At 45.8% G+C, this 22,459-nt stretch overlaps 1 protein-coding gene and 1 non-coding gene across 2 annotated transcripts in view; one reads left to right on the top strand and one right to left on the bottom strand.

The window, feature by feature from the left end:
- Positions 1–22,459, top strand: part of FBXO42 (F-box protein 42) — a 114,423-nt gene that overhangs the window by 84,894 nt on the left and 7,070 nt on the right. The window contains exons 5-7 of the mRNA XM_038746416.1: positions 18,167–18,320; positions 19,367–19,477; positions 20,887–20,983. Coding sequence (XP_038602344.1) covers positions 18,167–18,320; positions 19,367–19,477; positions 20,887–20,983 — 362 coding nt within the window. The remainder of the gene's footprint in view (positions 1–18,166; positions 18,321–19,366; positions 19,478–20,886; positions 20,984–22,459) is intronic.
- On the bottom strand, positions 11,536–11,673 carry LOC119929163. Its single transcript, XR_005451301.1, has one exon. It is a non-coding gene; the product is annotated as a small nucleolar RNA SNORA7 (small nucleolar RNA).

The raw sequence follows: 22,459 nt of genomic DNA, 5'->3' as shown, positions 1-22,459 counted from the left end.
GAGCTGGGATTTGAACCCGTGACCTCAAACTCCAAAGCCCGTGCTCAGTGGCTCCACTGAGCCACGCTGCTTCTCTGGGGTGTCCTTAGCATCCCTTTTACCCAGTGGCAACGGTCGGCCGGTGTTTAAAAGGCAGAGCCTGGTGATTGGTGATTGGAAGTGAGCTGCATTATCTATTATTTTTAGACTGTGAGCCCACTGTTGGGTAGGGACTGTCTCTATGTGTTGCTAACTTGTACTTCCCAAGCGCTTAGTACAGTGCTCTGCACACAGTAAGCGCTCAATAAATATGATCGATTGATTGATTATCAAACTTACAGGCATTTAGGACCAATCTGGAGTATATCTTGTGGGCTTCAGGTTTGACTGAAGGCAGTGCTAGCAGACTCCTTTTCCCACTGCCTAATTTTCCGCACCTCTCCCTCGGGTCCTAGAGTTATTGAGAATGTTTTCTTAGGAATGCAGGGACACCTATTGGTAGGATAGGTGCTGAAGCTGCTCATACAAGGAAGAATTGCCTTTGGTTGCTCCTGTTATTCCATTGCAAGTGCTTATAATCGTGACCCCACCCCCGCCAGGCAGATTTCTTACCTGCCAGTTTTCGATCTAGAGTAGTGCTTCTTCAGGTAACAGTACTATTAGTAATAATAATAATGACGGTGGTAGCTTTTGTTAAGTGTTTCCTCTGTGCCACGCGTTGTTCTAAGCACTGGGGCAAAATACACGGAAATCAGGTTGTCCCTCATCCGGCTCACAGTTTAAAGAGGAGGGAGAACAGGCCATTACTGGGCCAAGTCAGTGGTCTGTCCAGTCTAGTATTCTGCTCTCATCAACATGGCAGTAGGGTTAGGATTTGGAAGCCCCGGGGGACAACTGCCTTCCTTGGCATCCATCTTAATGTCTAGAAAAGTACCAGCTGATAGCCTAAGCTTTTTTCTCACCATCTCCAATTTCTGCTCGAGTAATGCAATATGGACCTGTCCCTGAATTTATCCAAAGCTCTTCTGAACCTGACAAATATTTTTAGCCCGCACCAACTTATAACTTGCTATGATAGTGAACTCCATATGCTTATCACTTACAGTTTGAGAAGTGTTTTTTCTTATTTTGAACTAAGTACATGAAAAAAAAAGTCGTTTTGGGCTTACCTTCATCCAGTGGCTCACTCAGTCCAGTATTATGTCGTTGACAGTGGCAATGACACTTCTGGGTTGCTCTCCTTGAGGTGGTCCCTAATACTCAAGGGAGGACCACCTGACATCCCTTTCGTTTTCTCCGAGCCCTTTTAACTTTCCTTTTGGTAACCCATTGTGAATTGGTATCCCATCCCTCCCACACCCCCATCCCCTGAACATACTGCCTGCACAAGCTTTCTTTGGTATTGAATTTCAATTACTTAGGTCCTACTGGGTTCCTCTCCTTTCTCCATCTTAGGGGATTTGATGAGCAACAGAGTTGGTCATGCCCACACTCAGAGGTATTCAGCCCTGCCCCATGTCAGTTGTGTCTTTCCAAACTGAAGAGTCCTGATACTTTCAGTCTGTCCTCATCCAGTCTTTCCTCTGCTCCATCCTCCTGGTCATCTTTGTTGGCTCTTCTCGACACCATTACATTCTTCCTAAGGTGCTCGGACCTGAGTTATTGGCCGTATTCCAGGAGCCGGCCTAGTGGAAAGACTAGGCGTCAGAGGACCTGGATTCTAATCTTGGCTCTGCCACCTGCCTGCTGTGGGACCTTGGGCAAGTGGCTTTGCTTCTCAGCCCTCAGTTTCCTCATCTGAAAAATGGGAGCTAAATATCTGTCCCCCCCTTCCTACTGAGACTGTGAGCCCAATGAGGGACAAGGGCCGTGTCCAACCTGATTACCTTGTAACTACTCCAGGGCTTAAAACAGTACTTGACACATGGTGAGATGCTTAACAAATACCAATATATTACTACTAGCATTATTAGGATTATCGCTGTGACAAAACTGACTTTTATGTTGTATTTTTGGCTGTCCTTCCTGATGCTACCTGGAATTCAGGTGGCCTTTTTGGCTGCTGCCATATATTGGACAGATGATTGAAAGGAGCAATCAACCATGACTCTGACATCGCTCACTGGAGCCATATCTTAGAATTCCCATCACTGTGTAATTGTAATTTAGATCATTTTTCCATCCGAGAAAGTTGTCTACCAACTCTGTTCTACTCTCCCAAGCACTTAATACAGTGCTCTACAAACAGTAAGTGCTCAGTAAGTTCCATTGACAATTAGTACTTTATTTGCACTTGCACGCCTAAAAATTCATCTGTGGTTTTGAGGCCCAGCCTCTGGGTAGGTTGGGTAGCGTCAAATCTCTGAGTTATGCTGTGCAGGGATAAAACCGAATTACACAGACAGAATTTGTCTGGGGGGTTTTGCCTGACAATTTTAATCATGTAGATTCACCTTTTTTAGCTTTCTACATAAATAACACTCTTCTTGACTGGTAGGATAAGCAGTTTTTCCACAGACTGCAGCTGAGGAAAATATTGGCAAACTGAAATGGAAAGAGGAGGACCAGAGAAACAAAGTATCTTGTCTGATAATATGTAGAAAGTTAATGTAGGGCTGGAACTGGCCTTCAGATATACCAGCAATCATTTAACCAATGCTATTTGTTGAGTGCCTGTGTAGAGCACTGTATTAAGCACTGGGGAAAATATCCCTTGTGGGCAGGGACTGGGTAGGGGACATGGTCCCTGCCCACAAGGAGTTTTTGATATAATGGAAAAGCTAGACAATAATAATATAATAGACATACAATTTGCAGATAACAGGAAAAAGTGCTTAAATAGAAGCACCGTGGCAACTGGTTAGAGCACAGGCCTCGTAGAGGGACCTGGGTTCTAATCCCAGCTCCACCACTTGTCTGCTGTGTGACCTTGGGCAAGTCACTTTACTTCCCTGTGCCTCAGTTACCTCATCTGCAAAATGGGGATTGACTGTGAGCCCCAGGTGGGATAGCCTGATTACCTTGTGTCTATCTCATCAGTTAGAGCAGTGCTTGACACACAGTAAGCGCTTAACAAATACCATCATTATTATTATTATTCTCAGTCATGTTCTGGGATGCTGCTGTTCTATGACTTTTTCCATAGGTATATATTACTGAAAATATTGGTGCCGAACTGCAGCCAGTTTGTATTGTAGATGACCCAGAATGCCGGGGGCGGTGGGGGCGAGTGTGTTTTGGAGGAAGGGTGTATTTATGTATTTGGATTGTATTTTCCTGGGTCCCACCCTTTCTGCAAACAAATCCCACTTACACTAAACACTTCTTGTTCTCTTTTGAGCACTTTAGCCGTAAGGGAACACTTTAAAGATGACTAAAATCCATTGAGACCAAGGCTAGAACTTTGTTTGCCCTGTTGTCCTTAATGAACACCTTGCTATGGGAAGTGGCGTGTCCTAGGATATAGAGTCAGTGGATGAGAGTTCTAATCCCAGGTCCACCACTTGCCTGCCGTGTGATCTTGGGCAAACCACTTCTCTTTTCTTCAGTTACCTCAGCTGTAAAAGGGGAATTTTAAGATTTCCTCTGCACTCAAACTGCTCCCACCCCTGTAGAAGTATTGGTTTTACCGTGGCTAGGCTATAGAATTATCCTCCTCCTTGGCCTTCCAACCTCCCCTTCTTCCCACACTCCAGTTTGTCCTACCCACTGCTGAACGGATCATCTTCCTCAAGCATCGTATGGCCCACATCTCTCCTCCCGGCCCACATCATCCCCCTGGCCTGGAATGCCCTCCCTCCGCACATCCGCCAAGCTAGCTCTCTTCCTCCCTTCAAAGCCCAACTGAGAGCTCACCTCCTCCAGGAGGCCTTCCCACACTGAGCCCCCTCCTTCCTCTCCTCCTCCTCCCCCTCCTCATCCCCCCAGCCTTACCTCCTTCCCCTCCCCACAGCACCTGTATATGTGTATATATGTTTGTGCGTATTTATTACTCTATTAATTTATTTTATTTGTACATATTCTATTTTATTGTGTTAATATGTTTTGTTCTCTGTCTCCCCGTTCTAGACTGTGAGCCCACTGTTGGGTAGGAACCGTCTCTATATGTTGCCAACTTGTACTTCCCAAGCGCTTAGTACAGTGCTCTGCACACAGTAAGCGCTCAATAAATGCGATTGAATGAATGAATGAACAGAGTTCTGAAATTTTAACTCCAGTAGTCACTCTTGAGGGTACATTTATTCACACCCACTTCCAAATGCAAATCATTCAGTATAATTACAGTCAAGTTATTTCTCTTGTCGGAATCCAGGAGGCTTCTGAATTGTAAATGAATCAGTAGTTAGTGCCCTAGAAAATGCCAGTGTTCTCCCTGTATGCCCTCTCCCTGTGCCTTCCCTTCTGCATTTTGTAATTCTGATGCTAATGTGGTCAACGGAGAATGCTTTCACTGAGATGGTCTGCTTTCTGACCTCTGAACTGTCACTCTCTAAGGGTCAGGAAATTCACACTGCCCATCATTGTTACAGCCCTCCAGAGCAAAATGCCCAGGAAAAACTTTTCAAGACCCAACCTAGGCTGGATCAACAAAACAAATTTCCTGTAGTCTCTTCTCTGTTTCTCCAAGCCCCAACATACCTCAGACATTTCACTTCCCCCCAAGTGGTTTTTAAAGACAGAAGTCATGCAAAAGAGATGAAGCTTTAATGTGCATTTTAACCTGATCTAGAAACCAGTTTCATCTAGTGCTGAGTGCTCTGCTGTTGCATCAGAAATATAGAAATTCCTTCATTTCATCCCTTAAAGCAGCTCAACAGGGCAGCATAGAATAACAGGACCGAGGAGGAGGAATTCGTTGAGCTGCAAAATACTCGGGAAGTACAAAAAAACTGACGTGACATGTTTCATGTCCACAAAGAGCTAATACACGATCCAGGGAGGTGGGTGTAATTTTTTTTCAGATGGAGAAATCAGAATAAATAATGTACCGTACCACTGAATGAACATATTCCTAGGTGCTGAGGGGGAGGGTATTACTAAGTGTAGAGATGATTGATGGAGTTATATGACTTAGGTTGCTGGAATGAATAGGGGAGAAGCATGGCAGAGGAGGTTGGACTTCCTCCAGTTGTCAGCTATGTGACTTCAGGCAAGTCACATCACTTCTCTGTGCCTCAGTTACCTCATCTGTAAAATGGGGATTAAGACTGGGAGTCCCACGTGGGACAACCCGATTACCGTGTGTTTACCCCAGTACTTAGAACAGTGCTTGGCGCATAGTAAGCGCTTAACAAATACCGTTATTATTATTATTATTCCTTGACACCAGACGGCTACATATGAATGGTCTGATTGAAGAAATGGCCATAGCGCCCACAACTATTTTTATTTGCATATTAGTGAGATGGTTGAATTTTGCAGTGGTCTCTGTGTTCCCAGGGTGTCCTCTCACCCACAAGAACTCATTGATTTCCAGCTCTTGGTAACTTTTCTGTTGTTCAAGTCCCTCCCAAAAATGCAACTTAGTTTTATGACTTTCATTCACTAGGGCGGTCAGCAGGAAGGTCAGTTGATGTTAATCTGTCCAACTCCCTACAACCTAGAGAGCTTGAAGAGAATTCCTTGGTCAATTTTTGCAGCGTGGCCTAGTGGATAGAGCACGGGCCCCGGAGTCAGAAGGACCTGAGTTCTAATTCCTGCTCTGCCACTTGTCTGCTGTGTGACCATGGGCAAGTCACTTCGCTGCTCTGTGCCTCTGTTTCCTCTTCTGTAAAATGGGGCTTAAGATTGTGAGTCCTTTGTGGGAGAGGTTCTGAGTCTAACCCAATTAATTTGTGTCCACCCCAGCACTTAGTATAGTGCGTGGCATATAGTAAGCACTTAACAAATACCGCAATTGTTATTATTACTATTTTGCAGGTATGGGAAAGCAAAGGCATTTGAGTAGCCCTTCTCTGGAGACCACTTCCATGCTGTGGGAGGCAGGGGCTCCATCTGGAACCTAGATAAACAAGTCCCCCCCACCCCCCCCAGAATGATTTTTGGAGAAGGTGGGACCCAGGATGGTGGTTAGGCCTGTGATCCCAGTTGTCAGCTTCTCGAGGGACTAACTCCCACCTACACTTCTCTTTGTGGCCGGCTTTCAGGCTAGGGTCAGCTTTTTTCTGTTTTTGTTTTTAGACTGTGAGCCCACTGTTGGGTAGGGACCGTCTCTATATGTTGCCAATTTGTACTTCCCAAGCGCTTAGTAAAGTGCTCTGCACATAGTAAGCGCTCAATAAATACGTTTGATGATGATGATGATGATTAAGAATGTCAGTTGCATGGAAAGACTGAAAGAGCAGCTCCAACCGTGTAAGAAATGCAGCTCTCTCCACCAGTAAACTACTGAACTACTTGTTTTATCTTGTTATCAGGAAATCGGTTCCCAGTTGTCTGCTTTCCAGTCCTGGGCCCAGAGTGTTTGTTGGAACACTGATTGTGGGAAAGTGGCACAGAAACTGAACTAGAATCTGGAATTGCCTCACAGTTTTTAGCAGATCCATTGCAAGAGTAAACACAAATGCTGTTTAATTACGTTCCATTTCAATTGTTCACATGTGAAAATCCCCTCTGATTTCATAGAGGAACAAAAATCTTGGGAAACATCTAAACCAATTAACAGTTTTATTTTGCAGGGCTCTGTATCTGATTTTCCAGTTTCCCACATCTGTTTCATTGGCTCCAGCCCTGTTTTTCAGGGGGAATCATATCTGATAGAAGATAAGGGGCCTGTTAGTTTGGAGACTGAAACATGCAGACAGTTGGATCCATAGCATCATTATCTAAAGGATCTCAAAAAGTCTTATTTCACCCATCCCAGGCCCACAGACTTCACATAGAAGTGAGTCAGTACTGCTTTATTTTACATGAGATAAATCAGGACTTATTGCCTCGGGGTGTAATGTCCATATTGTCCATAAGACTGACTGGCTTCATTAAAGACCCTGAAAATTCAAGGATAAATGTGTAATACAACCCTGGAACTGTGTCTAGCTGCGGCTTATTTGTCACAATAAATGTGTTTTCCTTTCATTTGGAGTTGCATTCAATCAATCAGTGAAATTTATTGAGCACTTACTGTATGCAGAACACCGTACTAAGCATTTGGGAGAGCACAACAGAGGTGGTAGGCAGAGTCCCTGCCCACAAGGAGCTTACGTCTGGAGGGGGAGATGGACATTCAAATAAATAAATGCATTATCGATGTGTGGATGCCACTGCTAATGGACCGATGCATATGAAATGAGTCCCAAGCTAGTTTTTGTAAAGCAAACCTGTTAAATATGGCTGCTAGGGGACCATGGTCTATTAAAAGGTCAGCGGCTGTGGCAGCAGCATTTACTGAGTTGCTACTAATCGGTCAATAATTTTAATTCCGTACTAAGCCATAGGGAGAGTATAATGGAATTAGTTGACCTGATCCCTACCCTTAAGGTGCCTACAGTCTACTGTGTTCAGAGCCCCATACGAGGTACTTGGGAATAATAATAATGGCATTTATTAAGCGCTCACTATGTGCAAAGCACTGTTCTAAGCACTGGGAATGCAAAATCGAAAATAAAGGACCCGGTCTCTGTGCCCGAGGGACTTACACTCTAATGTTCAAGGAACCTGTATTGATTACCAGGCCCACTCGTTTGTGGCTTGGACTTATTTCGCATTTTAAAATGGCTAAAATTTCCAAAGACCTAATAGTTCTTCGTACTGTACAACTGTAAACGATAAAATTGTACAGCTGTGAAAATGGAGGTAATTTTAGCCGTGCAAGGTCGAATAAAGGTCTGTGTTATTGTCTAACACGGCCTGTCAGAAGTTCCGGTAGTTCGAAGGCACCAGTGAATGGAGACTCCCAGGGTAGAAACGGACCAGACTTGGCCCAGTCACGAAGGCTTTGGGAACCGCGAATCTGTGCGGATGAATACATTGTAGTGCTGGCCATTTGCACAGCACGTCTTGCACTCTCTGGCCCTAACCAGTCAGGGCTTCCCCTGGGGCAGAGGGTGCAAGAATCAATCAATCAATCGTATTTATTGAGCGCTTACCGTGTGCAGAGCACTGTACTAAGCGCTTAGCACTGTACTAAGCGCTGAGGAGGTGGGCGCCTATTGCAACGAGCCCACAAAATTTTATGTGCAAAACCCCTTTACTGCCAAAGTGACTGTCGCGTGGTGCCAGCGCTGTGGCGGTAGCACCAGAGACCAGCTGGCAGTCGCCAAGGTAGCCACCTCGGCAGCCCCTGCGATCTTTGCCACAAATCTAGCCAGTTATTTTGTGAATTCTTGCTGAGTGTTTCCACCCCACTAGTACAATTGTTAGTAGAATCACTCGTCTTATCCCTACTGGATTACTGCATCAGCCTCCTTTCTGACCTCCCAACCTCCTGTCTCTCCCCACTTCAGTCCATACTTCACTCTGCTGCCCGGATTATAATAATAATAATAATAATGGCATTTGTTAAGTGCTTACTATGTGCAAAGCACTGTTCTAAGCGCTGGGGAGGATACAAGGTGATCAGGTTGTCCCACGTGGGGCTCACAGTCTTAATCTCCATTTTACAGTTGAGGTAACCGAGGCCCAGAGAAGTTAAGCGACTAGCCCAAAGTCACACAGCTGACAAGCGGCAGAGCCGGGATTAAAACCCATGACCTCTGACTCCCAAGCCCGGGCTCTTTCCAAGCCACACTGCTTCTCATTATCTTTCTACAGAAACATTCTGGGCGTCACCCCTTTCCTCAAAAATCTCCTAGTGGTTGCGTATTAACCTCCGTATCAAACAAAAACTCTTCACTATTGGCTTCAGAGCTCTCCATCACCTTGCCCCCTCTTACCTCACCTCCCTTCTCTCCTTCTACATTAATCAATCGTATTTATTGAGCGCTTACTGTGTGCAAGAGCACTGTACTAAGCACTTTGGAAGCACTAGTTGGCAACATATAGAGACGGTCCCTACCCAACAGTGGGCTCACAGCCTAGAAGGGGGAGACAGAGAGCAATGCATATTAACAAAATAAAATAAATAGAATAGATATGTACAAGTAAAATAAATAAATAAATAGAGTAATAAATACGTCAAACATATATACATCCCAGCCCACAGACTCCACTCCTCTGGTGCTAACCTTCTCGCCATGCCTCAGTGTCGCCTGGCCCACCGTCGACCCTGGCCCACATCCTACCTCTGACCTGGAACACCCTCCCTCCTCAAATCTGCCAATCACACTCCCCCCCCCTCAATAATAATAATAATAATAATAATAGTAATAATAGCATTTATTAAGCACTTACTATGTGCAAAAGCACTGTTCAAAGCCCTACTGAAGGCTCATCTCCTCCAAGAGGCCTTCCTGGACTCAGCTGCCCCTCCCCTCTGGTTCACCCTCACTCGCTCCCTTTACTCTATCCCCCCACCCCAAAGCACTTATGTATATATGTACATATCTATAATTCTATTTATACTGATGCCTGTTTACTTGTGTTGATGTCTGTCTCCCCTCTTCTAGACCATAAGCCCAGTGTGGACAGGGATTGTCTCTTTATTGCTGAATTGTACCTTCCGAGTGCTTAGTACAGTGCTCTGTACACAGTAAGCGCTCAATAAATGATCATCAATCGTATTTATTGAGCGCTTACTATGTGCAGAGCACCGTACTAAGCGCTTGGGAAGTACAAATTGGCAATATATAGAGACAGTCCCTACCCAACAGTGGGCTCACAGTCTAAAAGGGGAGACGGAGAACAAAACCAAACATACTAACAAAATAAAATAAATAGAATAGATATGTACAAGTAAAATAAATTAAATAAATAAATAAATAAATAAATAAATAAATAAATAAATAAATAGAGTAATAAATATGTACAAATGAATGAATAAATTCTTCAGTTAGGCCACCGGCTGGGCCTCCCTGCACCCCCTTGCCAGTGAGGTGTGGGTCAGACTTTGATGGGGAGTGACATGAACATTCCAGTATATCAACTCCAGTCATAATGACTTTATTTTGCCTTGGTGTTTCTGTTCCTGACATGGTTTTAGTGTGGTGTGGATTTCTTTCCCTGTTCAGTGGTGTTGTTGCTATGGTAAATTTAGTGATTTGAGCTGGAGTACAAAAGCATCCTCCGGGGTTTGGGTACTATTATTTGCAAAGTAGGCAACTTGGAAAGGCTACCCATGTGGAAATATTATTCCTCTTGGAGATAATTGAATTTGGAAGTAATCAGCGTTTGCCTTCTGGTCAGTTTTTTTTTTCCTCCCCTGAATGAAAAAAAAACAAGATATCTCGGAATAGATTTGGGAAGATTTTATCCTGTAGACCAGTCAGTCAATCAATGGTACTTATTTATTGAGCGCTAACTGTATGCAGAACACGGTACTAAATGCTTGGGGAGCACAGCAGCTGGTAAACACGTTCCCCTGCCTATAGAGTTTTACACCTTTTAGAATATTGATGTTTTCCAACTTTAAGTGTGTCCGTTGCTTCAGTCTTCACAGAGTTTGCTTCCAAGTATCGTTCATTGTAACTCATCTCATAATTCCACCTAAGATTCTGCAAAACTAGAAAAGCCTAATCGTACATGCCCTCGGTAGCTTTCAAAAGTGAGTTCTAAACAGAAGTGACAGATGACCCATCAGATCTTCTCTGGAGCTGGTCACCAGAGGCATTATTTTGTACCCTGTCACCTTCAGAAACACCATGACCTTTGTGAAAACCTTACGGCACAAAATGATGGGCACGTCTCTATAGGCTAGATGTCAGTTGATGTCTAGATCAGAAGGAGTGACTTGTTAAATCTGTTTCTCTGCCTGCTGTGGCATCTCCTTTAATAATAAAAAAAAGTCAACTAGAAACACTTCAAGTTGAAGCTCCTTGTGATTTTGTTTTGTTTTTGTTTTTAAGTTCAAGGTACTGGTGACAGGATGTTACGACGGTGGGGTCAGGTTCATTCATTCATTCATTCATTCAATCGTATTTATTGAGCGCTTGGCCCTGGCTTGTGTTGTCCCTATCACTTATATCTAGTTTGCTGAATGTTTTTCCCTTTGGGAATTAGATTTGGGCCAAGGGTGATGTGAGTTTTGTAATTGGGCCTCTTTACACTTTTCTCCGGCTCGGTCTTGTGTGTTACGATTGTGTGAAATTCTTTTTTTACCCGTTTCTGTGGCTTTTCATTCTTGAAAACAGTACGTCATTGTATTTGTTCATTTAATGGTATTGTCAAAACAAGACTCAAATTTTTATACACTGTTCGTAGCGCTTCTGCTCGTTTTGCAAAAGGCGTATATTTAAATAAGCAAGAATGTCTTGTCTTATGCCGTCGAGTCGGTTTTGACCCATAGCGACACCACGGACACATCTCTCCCAGAACGCCCCACTGTCCATCTGCAATCGTTCCGGTAGCGGATCCATAGAGTTTTCTTGGTCAGAGTACAAAAGTGGTTTATCATTGCCACCTTCCACACAAGTCTCCACCCTCGACTCTCTCCCATGCCACTGTGCCCAGCACAGGGGAGTTTTGACTTGTGGCCGATTGCCTTCCACTCGCTAGCCACTGGCCAAGCTAGGAATGGAATGGGTAGGCCTCTGCTTGACTCTCCCTCCCATAGCCGAGACTGGTAAAGTACTGGAAACTCTCCAGGTGCGACCCTGCCAGGGGAAAGTAAGAATAGACTATTACAAATATTTAGTTGCTGTCGTATGTGAAATATAGCCAGGTACTTTTACTGATAATTTCAGACCTTCACAATATCCCAAATCCCTAAGGCGCACACTCTCTTGTGAAAATTTCATGTACCTTAATTTAATGCTTCTGGGCTACACGCTATCAGTCAATCCAGCACTCGGTGGTATTTGAATACTTACCGAATGCTAGGCACTATATAGTAACAAGTAACATGCTCCTGGCTCTCAAGGAATTTACAGTTTGAGTGCGAGAGACAAATATCCTCACAGATAGCGAAAGCCAGAGGAGGAGGTAAGGAGAAAGCGGGAAGCGGTATAAATGCTAGACCACTCAAATACAAACCAGATTAAAGAAATAATTGCCTAATATGCCTTTGTACACAAGTGCTTTGGATTGGAAATACTAAATAGTAATAATAGTTAGGATTCGGTGAGGAATGCTGGATGAGTGGTAAAAGTTAAGTGATCATGGTTGGGTAAAACAAGACTCGAGAGTTTTGGAAAGCATTTTTTGCCAAAAATAGCTCAGGGGAAGATTGATTTCTTTAAAGGGTGGTCTTCCTTTTTATTCGGTTCTCATTTTTCGCATCAGTTATAATAATAATTGTGATCTTTGCGAAGCACTTGCTAGGTGCCAAGCACTGTACTAAGTACTGGGAAGCAATGTGGCGTAGTGGAGAGAGCCTAGTCTTGGGAGTCAGAAGGTCTTGGGTTCTAATCCCGGCTCTGCCACATGTCTGCTGGGTGATCTTGGGCAAGTCGCTTCACTTCTCTGTGCCTCAGTCACCTCATCTGTAAAATGGGGATTGAGACTGTGAGCCCCATGTGGGTCTTGGACTGTGTCCAACCGATTTGCTTATATCCACCCCGACACTTAGTACAGTGCCTGGCACATAGTAAGCACTTAACAAATACCACAGTTATTGTTGTTATTATTACAAGATAATCAAGTTGGACACAGTCCCTGCCCTATAGGGGCTCACATTCAATGGGGAGGAAGGACAGGTATTTAATCCTCATTTTACAGATGAGGAAGCAGGCACAGTGCAGTCATGTAATTTGACCATGGTCACACAGCAAGCAAGTGGCAGAGGTAGGATTAGAACCCAGGTCTTCGGACTCCCAAGCCTGGGCTCTTTCCAGTAGGTCATGCTGCTTCTCACAGGCCACGCTCAATCTGTCAATCAATAAGTAGCATGTATCGAGTGCTTACTGTGTACAGAGCACTGTACTAAACACTTGGGGAGATACCATACAGCAGAGCTGGTAGGTGCCATCCCTTTCCACAAGAAGTTTACAATCTACAGGCAGAGATGGACATTAAGATAGAGTAGGGATAGGGGAAAGGGTAGCATATAACATTATTTGCTCAAGTATTGTGGGGCTGGAGTGAGTATCAAAGTGTTTAAGGGGCACGCAGCCAAGTTCATAGTTGACGCAGAGGGGAGGGCAGAAAGGGGAAATGGAAGGTTTATTTTGGGAAGGCCTCCTGGGGCAGAAGTGACCTTAGGAGGGTTTTGAAGGTGGGGAGAGTAGTGAACTCTTGGATATGAACGGGGAGGGAGTTCCAGGCCCGACGGAAGGCACGGGAAGGCGTCGGTGGTGGGATAGACGAAATTGAGGTACAGAGAGTAGGTTGGTGTTAGAGGAGCGGACTGTGCTGATTGGGTTGTAGTAAGAGATAGGCTGCTACTCAAGTGATGTTCTCTTAGCATCACTGTGCCTCAGTTTCCTCATCAGTAAACTGGGGATTAAATACCCGTTCTCCCTCCTGCTTAGATTGCAAGCCCGTGTGCAACAGAGACGGTGCCTGACCTGATTATCTGCGTCTACCCCAGCGCTTGGCACGCTGCAGGCACTTAACGAATACCACAATTGTCATTACTCATTCTTTTTCAAGAAACGTTTCCCAGCTCTTAGGAATTCGTAGTTAGAATAGCCACTGCTTGTTGTTGAGATCGTCTTGTTCGGAGGAAACTAGGGCCCTAACCAGATCTGTTCCCCGACTGATTCCTGTTGGCTGATTGGAAACAACTGGCTTTGGTTGAGTTCTCATCGCTGGGCCCGTTTTCTGGTCGGGGAGCTTACCTTCCAGGAGCTAGTTTTATAACGAGTCCTCAGCACAGGATGTCCAGTCGACACAATGATAGTGAGAACACACCTCCCAGAAACCTCAAGTCAATCTTCCCGCGCTGGCGATTGACACGGGTGCACTTGGGAGGGATCGTTGCAGTGGGTAGGGCAGCGGCTATTTTAGTAGGATCTCGTCCAGAACGGCAGACACGGTAGGAAGCTAACAATACAGCCAGAGTCCTGCTGCTCTCCCAGCAAGTCAGGTTAGCAGCTGCTTTGGCATTGCCAAAAGAATCGCTTCACTTGTGGATCATCTCAACTGGGATTTCTCGGGATTTTTTTTTTTCTCCGACAAGCCTGCCCGTCTTGGCTCGTCTCCGGCTGTTCAGATGAAGCTTCCTTTTAGAGTTAAGTTTTCTGAACAAAACAGATAAGGCAAGTGCTGTAAGATCATAGGTAGCACTTGCATCAATGACTAAAAGGTTGATTTAGTAGGGGGGAAAATAACTTTTATTTTTTGGAGGAGAAAACCCATCAACAAACTACATTGAATCAGTCATTGCCAATAACAGTTTCCAGAGCCCAAGGCAAATTCCCCTTTTTCGGTGTCGTTCAGCCCCTCACCAGACCACACTGGATGATCAAACCAGAACGGAGGGAGCTTAACTGAGCTCCTTTTCCCCGAGGGCTGTGCCGTCATCAGAAGCTTTTAGTCCTTGGAAATCTGACCCTGGGCCGTTCTGCAACAGGAACAGCCAGCTTTGCAGTTTCTCTAATGGAGCCTTTTAGCGGGCTGCGAGAACACTGACTTATTGGAAAAGAGCAAAATGAAGGCTCAGAGGTGTAAGGAAATGTGCCAGCAGTGTATTCACTGCTCTTCCTCTGGCTGGATTTGACTCGAGTGGTGTCACAAGCGTCCCTGTTGTTTCTGGGCTGATGGGCACCGATCTGCACGGATTCGAATCTGCCAGCAATCCGGCTTGAGCTGGAGCAGATCTTTAAAAAATCCCCACCCAACATGGGTTGACCCTAGACTGCAGAGAAGCAACGTGGTTTAGTGAAAAGAGCCCGGGCTTGGGAGTCAGAGGTCGTGGGTTCTAATCCCGGCTCCGCCACTTGTCAGCTTTGTGACTTTGGGCAAATCACTTAACTTCTCTGTGCTTCATTTACCTCATCTGTAAAATGGGGATGAAGACTGTGAGCCCCTCTTGGGACAACCTGATTACCTTGTGTCTATCCTAGTGCTTAGACCAGTGCCTGGCACATAGTAAGCGCTTAACATATACCATCATCATCACCCCCAAACGCCCAAAAGGCTTTCACATTTCTCAGCCTGGAAGGAACAACAAGCAGGTATTGAGTCTTTACTTGGTTGGCCGTGGCTTCAGTCTGTATTGGTTCCTGTTGTCCTCGTTACACATAGCTATTGAGGCAGCCAACAATCGAGAAAGGGAAGAACCGGGGGTACAGTAAGCGTCTCTGCACTCTGCGGCCGCAGAGAGACTCACGAATGCTGGGGTGAGGGAAGGGGGCGAGATGCAGTGTATTCTTCTGAATAGAGCACACGCCTGGGAGTCAGAAGGACCTGGGTTCTAATGCTGGCACTACCACACATCTGCTGTGTGACCTTGGGAAAGTCACTTCACTTGTCTGGGCCTCAGTTACCTCATCTGCAAAGTGGGGATTAAGACCGTGAGCCCCATGTGGGACATGGACTGTATCCAACCTGATTAGCTTGTATGTACCCCAGGGCTTAGTACAGCGCCGGGCACATAGTAAGTACTTACTAAGGCCCCATTCATTCATTCAATCGTATTTATTGAGCACTTACTGTGTGCAGAGCACTGTACTAAGCGCTTGGGAAGTACAAGTTGGCAACATATAGAGGCGGGCCCTACCCAACAGCGGGCTCACAGTCTAGAAGGGGGAGACAGATAACAAAACAAAACATATTAATAAAATAAATAGAATAAATATGTACAAGTAAAATAAATAAATAGCGTAATAAATATGCACAAACATATATGCATATATACAGGTGCTGTGGGGAGGGAAAGGAGGTAAGGCCTGGTGGGATGGGGAGGGAGAGAAGGGGGAGAGGAAGGAGGGAGCTTAGTCTGGGAATTAACTTGTATCTACCCCAGAACGTAGAACAGTGTTTGGTACATAGTAAGGGCTTAACAAGTACAATTATTATTGTAATATTACTACTCTCCTCCATGGTAAACACACGGAACCCATTATCACAGGAAGACAGGCCTAAGAATTAAGAAGCCGCGGGGTCTAGTGGTAAGAACCCGAGCCCATCTTCTCCAAGGGGCCTTCCCCGATGAAGCCCTCTTCTTCCCAGCCTGCTCTCCCTTCTGTCATCTTTGCATTTGGATCTTTGATCTTTAGACATTGAGTTAGCCCCACCCCAACGAATATCTGCCTTGGCACTTAAAACAGTGCCTGGCACATAATAAGCACTTAACACATACCATAAGAACCCCAACCCTACACCACTTATGTACGTATCTTTAAATTATGTATCACATATTATTTATTCCTATTAATGTCTGTCTCCCCCCACCCCCCATAGACTGCAAGCTCATTATGGACAGGAAACTTGTCTGTAATTTTGTTTTATTGTACTCTCTCAAGCTTAATACAGTGCTCTGCATGTAGTGCTCAAAAATACCATTTATTAATTGCTTAACAAATACCATAAAGGTGTGTTTGGGGCTGGAGGTGGTGCACTCGCTCCAACACATACCAGAAGAACCCCAACCCTACACCACTTATGTACATATCTTTAAATTATGTATTACATATTATTTATTCCTATTAATGTCTGTCTCCCCCCACCCCCCGTAGACTGCAAGCTCATTATGGACAGGAAACTTGTCTGTAATTTTGTTTTGTTGTATTCTCTCAAGCTTAATACAGTGCTCTGCACATAGTGCTCAAAAAATACCATTTATTAATTGCTTAACAAATACCATAAAGGTGTGTTTGGGGCTGGAGGTGGTGCACTCGCTCTCACCACAGAGAGCTAATTGCCCCAGGACTCCCCCATCCCCTTGGGGGATCCTTGGGGGCGAGTGGGAGCCCAAGCCTCGGCAGGTGGCACAGAGGTGAACAAGCACTGATGCCCACTCCCAAAAAACCTGCATAAAAGGCAAGGAAGAGATTAAAACCGAGGCCTTTTTTTTAAAAAAGCTCCCCCTGTCTAGACCTGGGCAGTCACCGACAGGAAATTACTAGCTTTCTAACATATCCCCTTAAATTATTACTTTGGTGCTGAGCAAAATTATTGCTTTGGCACAGTACTTCAAACTGGAAACTTCTAGTCATGGATAGGCTGATCTTGAGATCTGAACGCTTTCCTTTATTTTGCTTCCCAAATAGTTGAGAGATTGGCATTAAGCTTTCGTGGGTTTGCTTATTGGTTTTCATTCCTGCTGAGTGATTTGAAGGGGATTGCTTGAAAATCCTTAGGCCTGCTACAGGTTAATTTTCAGTAATTTTGAGTTCATGCCCAAAATTGGCCCATATTTTCCAATACACAGTGGGCTTCACCTGGGCCATAAAATTTGGGCCTGTGCAGAACTCTCTCTCCATCTCCATCACACTTCCCTCTAACATATTTATTCTATTTATTTCATTTTGTTAATATGTCTTGTTTTGCTGTCTGTCTCCCCCTTCTAGACTGTGAGCCCGCTGTTGGGTAGGGACCGTCTCTATATGTTGCCAACTTGGACTTCCCAAACGCTTAGTACAGTGCTCTGCACGCAGTCAGCACTCAATAAATACGATTGAATGAATTAATGAATAAATACGATTGAATGAACGAATGAATAAATACGATTGAATGAATGAATGATCAAGGTGCACTTTTAATTAGCGATTTATCCACAAAGACTGTGAAAGGTTAGCTTAAAGCTTCCCAGATTCTGAAGAAGTTTCCTCTTCTGTGCATCCGATTCATTCCTTGTTGAACAAAGCTAATTGTATTAGCATTCTTTCTCCTGCCTCCCTAGGGAAAAAGTTAGTAGATGTTTCACGTTTGAAGGACTGAGTGCCAAAGCAATAATTTTACTCTCCGCCAAGGTAGTAATTTAAAGAAATCTGTTAGAAAGCTAGTAATTTCCCGTCACCGACTGACAGATGTTTTGCCCATATCTAAGATTTGCTTTCAGGCTTTTAGTAATTGCAAAGGCACTCAAATGGGTGGTGGTTTCCCCTTACTATTTCAAAACCTACTCTTGTCTGCCTTCCCAGCTTCATCCTGACAGTTCCATTTTGCGACTTCCATAGGAAAAAGTTGATCCACAGGCAACCGCAGCTTAAGCCCCGCTAACTTGCCGGGTGCCGGCCGTTCCCTAGTCCTAACTGCTTTTGTCTTCTGACAGGTTCTTATCCGTCGCCGAAAGCTGGGGCTACTCTGGTGGTGTACAAAGACCTGCTTGTGCTGTTTGGTGGCTGGACCCGGCCAAGTCCCTATCCTCTACACCAGCCAGAAAGGTTCTTTGATGAAATACACACCTACTCCCCCTCCAAAAACTGGTAAGCAGTGAAGGGGGGATCTTTTGATTCCAAAAGCTCTCCTTGGTCATGGGGGCTGCCTCGGGGTGCTTGGTGGCTATGTCAGAGGAAGAGAGAGGGGCCATTCCTGACCTAAAAATGAGAGACTGCCCCTCTGGGTGCCATCGGTTCCCATTGAGGAGGTGGGAGAGGAGGAGGGAGCCATTCAGGTGGTTGACTCTGATGACCAAAGACCATCTAGATCGGGGTGGTGGGGAGTCCGAGCTTTGTGAATTGAAGTGCTCTGCACCAAGGTCCAAAGGCACAGAGCAAAAAAAAAGTTCCGAGGCCCAGAACCGTGTTCTTGGAGTGGTGACCAGGAGCGATGGCAAGTAACAGGCTACTGGTTCTGGGGCCGGGGCGCTTCTACTGCTGCTGGAAGTACTGGAACAGGGGGCACCACAGCCTGCTGCCAGAGAGGTGAAATCACCCATAATAAGACGCACCTGTTAGCTAGCTCTCCCCATTGAGCTGAACAGCCGCCCAAGAACCGTCCACAGCTCAGGAGCTGCACGCTGGACACCCCTGGGCTCGAGGCTGCGACTGCACATCTCGAGACCCGTGGTTCCCAACCCCTCTGCTGGTGTGTTCCCAAAAGGATGGATTATTTAAACTATTCACCATCCAAATGCAAGCCATTCCCATCCCTTGGCAAGGGCCAGCCAGAGGTAAGAGAAAGAAAACTGCGGGCAAAGTGGTTGGTGTAATTCACTGTGGAGTTTATGCAGAGAAGCCAGTTTGTAGAAGATGAGAGCTTGTTTTGAATTCCATATGAACCATCCAAATTAGGGATGCAAGGGTGAATTTCACTTTTAAAGGACAGGCTATCCTAAAGGAGGTCCAATTGCTAAGAGAACAGGGGTGTCTGAACCAATTTGTCTACTCTCAAGTATTTTTGCAAAATAAAAGGTTTTCTGCTTAGTATATAACTGCAAAGGACTGATCCCCAGTTTCTGGTTCCCATGTTAAAGCGCTAGATGTAAAAGTGAAACTGGATTTCCTAGCTTCTTCCCATCTTCTTCCCCTAGGTGGAATTGCATCGTGACGACACATGGTCCTCCGCCTATGGCGGGCCACTCTTCCTGTGTGATAGAAGACAAAATGATCGTCTTTGGTGGTTCCTTAGGATCTAGGCAAATGTAAGTCGGTTCAGTTCCTCCCCAAGCCCGCTGGAATACTTGTGGTGGACGTGATAATGATGGATAAACAATGACGGTTCAAGGAGATCCAGCCCTTCCTGCAAGCCCCACTGTGTTTGAATAAAGTCTCGTCCTCCTGCAGCTCTCCTGTCATTCTCCTCTTAAATTCCTAATGGCGGCGGGCAGGGAGTGGTGGCTAAATGACGTGGGGGGCTGTGGCCCTTGAAACATCATCCAGATTAGAGGGAGAAGGCCGGGAACAATCTCTCTAGTCTTTGAGTGGGTCGGGGAGGGGAAAGAGTAGTAGATGAGAGGGTAATTCTTCCCCTCCTCTCCCTAGTTTCATCAGCAAACTCAAAAACCCCCCTCCCTGACCCATTTTATGCGTGAGGGAATTGGCTGGTGCGCTTCTTCTGCTATTTTTGCCAGAGAATAAAGCGGCAGACTTGGTTTAGAGACTCGGTAGGCCTGTAGGGGAATCGAGAGGTTGTCTACTCCATCCTCCTAACTCCAGGCTGACTAACTGTCCTGGTCAGATGGTATTTCTGCAGCGTGGCTTAGTGGAAAGAGCACGGGTTTGGGAGTCAGAGGACCTGGGTTCTAATCCCCGCTCCACCACTTGTCAGCTGTGTGACCTTGGGCAAGTCACTTCACTTCTCTGTGCCTCAGTTACCTCATCTGCAAAATGAGGATTGTGTGAGCCCCACGTGGAACAACCTGATTACCCTGTATCTACCCCAGTGCTTAGAACAGTGCTTGGCACTTAACAAATACCATTATTATTATTATTATTATATTATTATCTCCCAGGAAAGGGATCAGTCCTACACTTTCCCTCCAGCTCACTCCACTGTGTAGCAACCTTCACTGTCAACAAGTGTGTGTCTGCTAACTATGTTCTCTTGAGGTGTTTCAGACACCATCTCCCATCACGCATGCAATTCACGACCTGGAGTGTACTGTTCTTAAATGGCGACTGTCGATGAATGTGAACTAACCTTCCCTTCTTGATGGTGCACGCGATTGATTGATTGATTGGAGAGAAGAAATAATTTCTGTCTGGGAAACAGAGTGAGATCCTTAAGTATGGGCTATGCTGGCCTACCTCCGAGTTGTAGGTTTTATCTAAACCTCCCCCCTGCCGCTTCTTGCTTTCCATTTCTGCCAATCTGTGGCGAGTGTAACGGGATAGAAGTTTGTTAGCTAGAAATTCCTGATTCTTGGGCAGGAGATTGTAACAGCCAACGAGTATCTGTGCCGCGCGTTAATCTAGAAGACCCGGCAGGGACTAAGTGGGCGTGCCCTACCGTTGCCAAGCATCCTGAAAGGAGTGTCACGATATAATGGTTCCCGTGGGACCCCTGAGTGGATGCGCCCTCAGCTTCATGCCTGTGCTCTTGTCGTTGCAGGAGTAACGACGTCTGGGTCCTGGACCTGGAGCAGTGGGGCTGGTCCAAGCCAAACGTCTCCGGCCCCAGCCCTCATCCAAGAGGTGGCCAGTCTCAGGTGCCCCCTACTTACAGTTTTTCCATTATTCCGTGAATGCGACCGCACCCCGGGAAGCAGCGTGGCCTAGCGGGTAGAGCAAGGGCCTCGGAGTCAGGGGACGTAACTCCCCAGTGAGCTCTAATCGTGGCTCCACCACCTGTCTGCTGTGTGACCCTGGGCAAGCCACTTCACTTCCCCTGTGCCTCAGTTACCTCATCTGTAAAAATGGGGATTGACTGTGAGCCCCATTTAGGACAGGGATGGTGTCTAACCTCATTCATTCATTCCTTCAATCATATTGATTGAGCGCTTACTGTGTGCAGAGCACTGTACTAAGCGCTTGGGAAGTACAAGTTGGCAACGTATAGATACAGTCCCTACCCAACAGAGGGCTCACAGTCTAGAAGAGGGAGACAGACAACAAAACAACACATATTAACAAAATAAAATAAATAGAATAAATATGTACAAGTAAAATAAATAGAGTAATAAATATGTACATATATATACATATATGCAGGTGCTGTGGGGAGGGGAAGGAGGTGGCTCAGTGTGGGAAGGCCTGGAGGAGGTGAGCTCTCAGTAGGGCTTTGAAGGGAGGAAGAGATAGCTTGGCGGATGTGCAGAGGGAGGGCATTCCGGGCCGGGGGTCGACAGCGGGACGGGCGAGAATGAGGGACAGGGAGGAGATTAGCGGCAGAGGAGCGGAGGGTGCGGGCTGGGCTGGAGAAGGAGAGAAGGGAGGTGAGGTAGGAGGGGGTGAGGGGATGGACAGCCTTGAAACCGAGGGTGAGGAGTTTCTGCCTGATGTGTAGGTTGATTGGTAGCCACTGGAGATTTTTGAGGAGGGGAGTAACATGCCCAGAGCGTTTCTGCACAAAGACAATTCTGGCAGCGGCGTGAAGTATGGATTGAAGTGGGGAGAGACAGGAGGATGGGAGATCGGAGAGGAGAACCTCGTATCTACCCCAGTGCTCAGTACAGTGCCTGGCACATAGTAAGCACTTAACAAATACCATTAAAAAAAAAAATGGGACGGGAATCACACGAGCCCTCTGCAGCCTGCCACCTTGGGAGGTCGACCTAAACTCGGCAGAAAAGAAGTCAGCGTCGTTCTCATCTGCTGTCTGTTTTCCAGCATCTGATGGGTCCTAAATGTCATACCAGTGAGTCATATTTATAGAGCGCTTATTGTGTGCAGAGCACTGTACTCGGAGCATGGAAGAGTATAGTACAACAATATAACAGACACATTCCCTGCCCACAACGAGCTTACAGTCTAGAGGACGAGGTCGCAAGAAGTCCAACAGTACCAAGCCATTTTCCGGTTTCACTCGTCTGGGGACACTGCCCTGGATGAGGTCTGAACGTTAATTTACATATTTGACCAACCTAGAGCATAGCCGTGCAGTTTCATTGTCAAAGTTTAGTCCACTTTGTGGTTGTGGAGGCATCAAAGACCCATCGAGGTCTATGCAGATCACATGAGCCTGT

Source organism: Tachyglossus aculeatus, chromosome 5, assembly GCF_015852505.1.
Source record: "Tachyglossus aculeatus isolate mTacAcu1 chromosome 5, mTacAcu1.pri, whole genome shotgun sequence".
NCBI lineage: Eukaryota > Metazoa > Chordata > Mammalia > Monotremata > Tachyglossidae > Tachyglossus > Tachyglossus aculeatus.
Note: the sequence above shows the minus strand (reverse complement) of the source record. Positions and strands in the feature narration are given on the sequence as shown.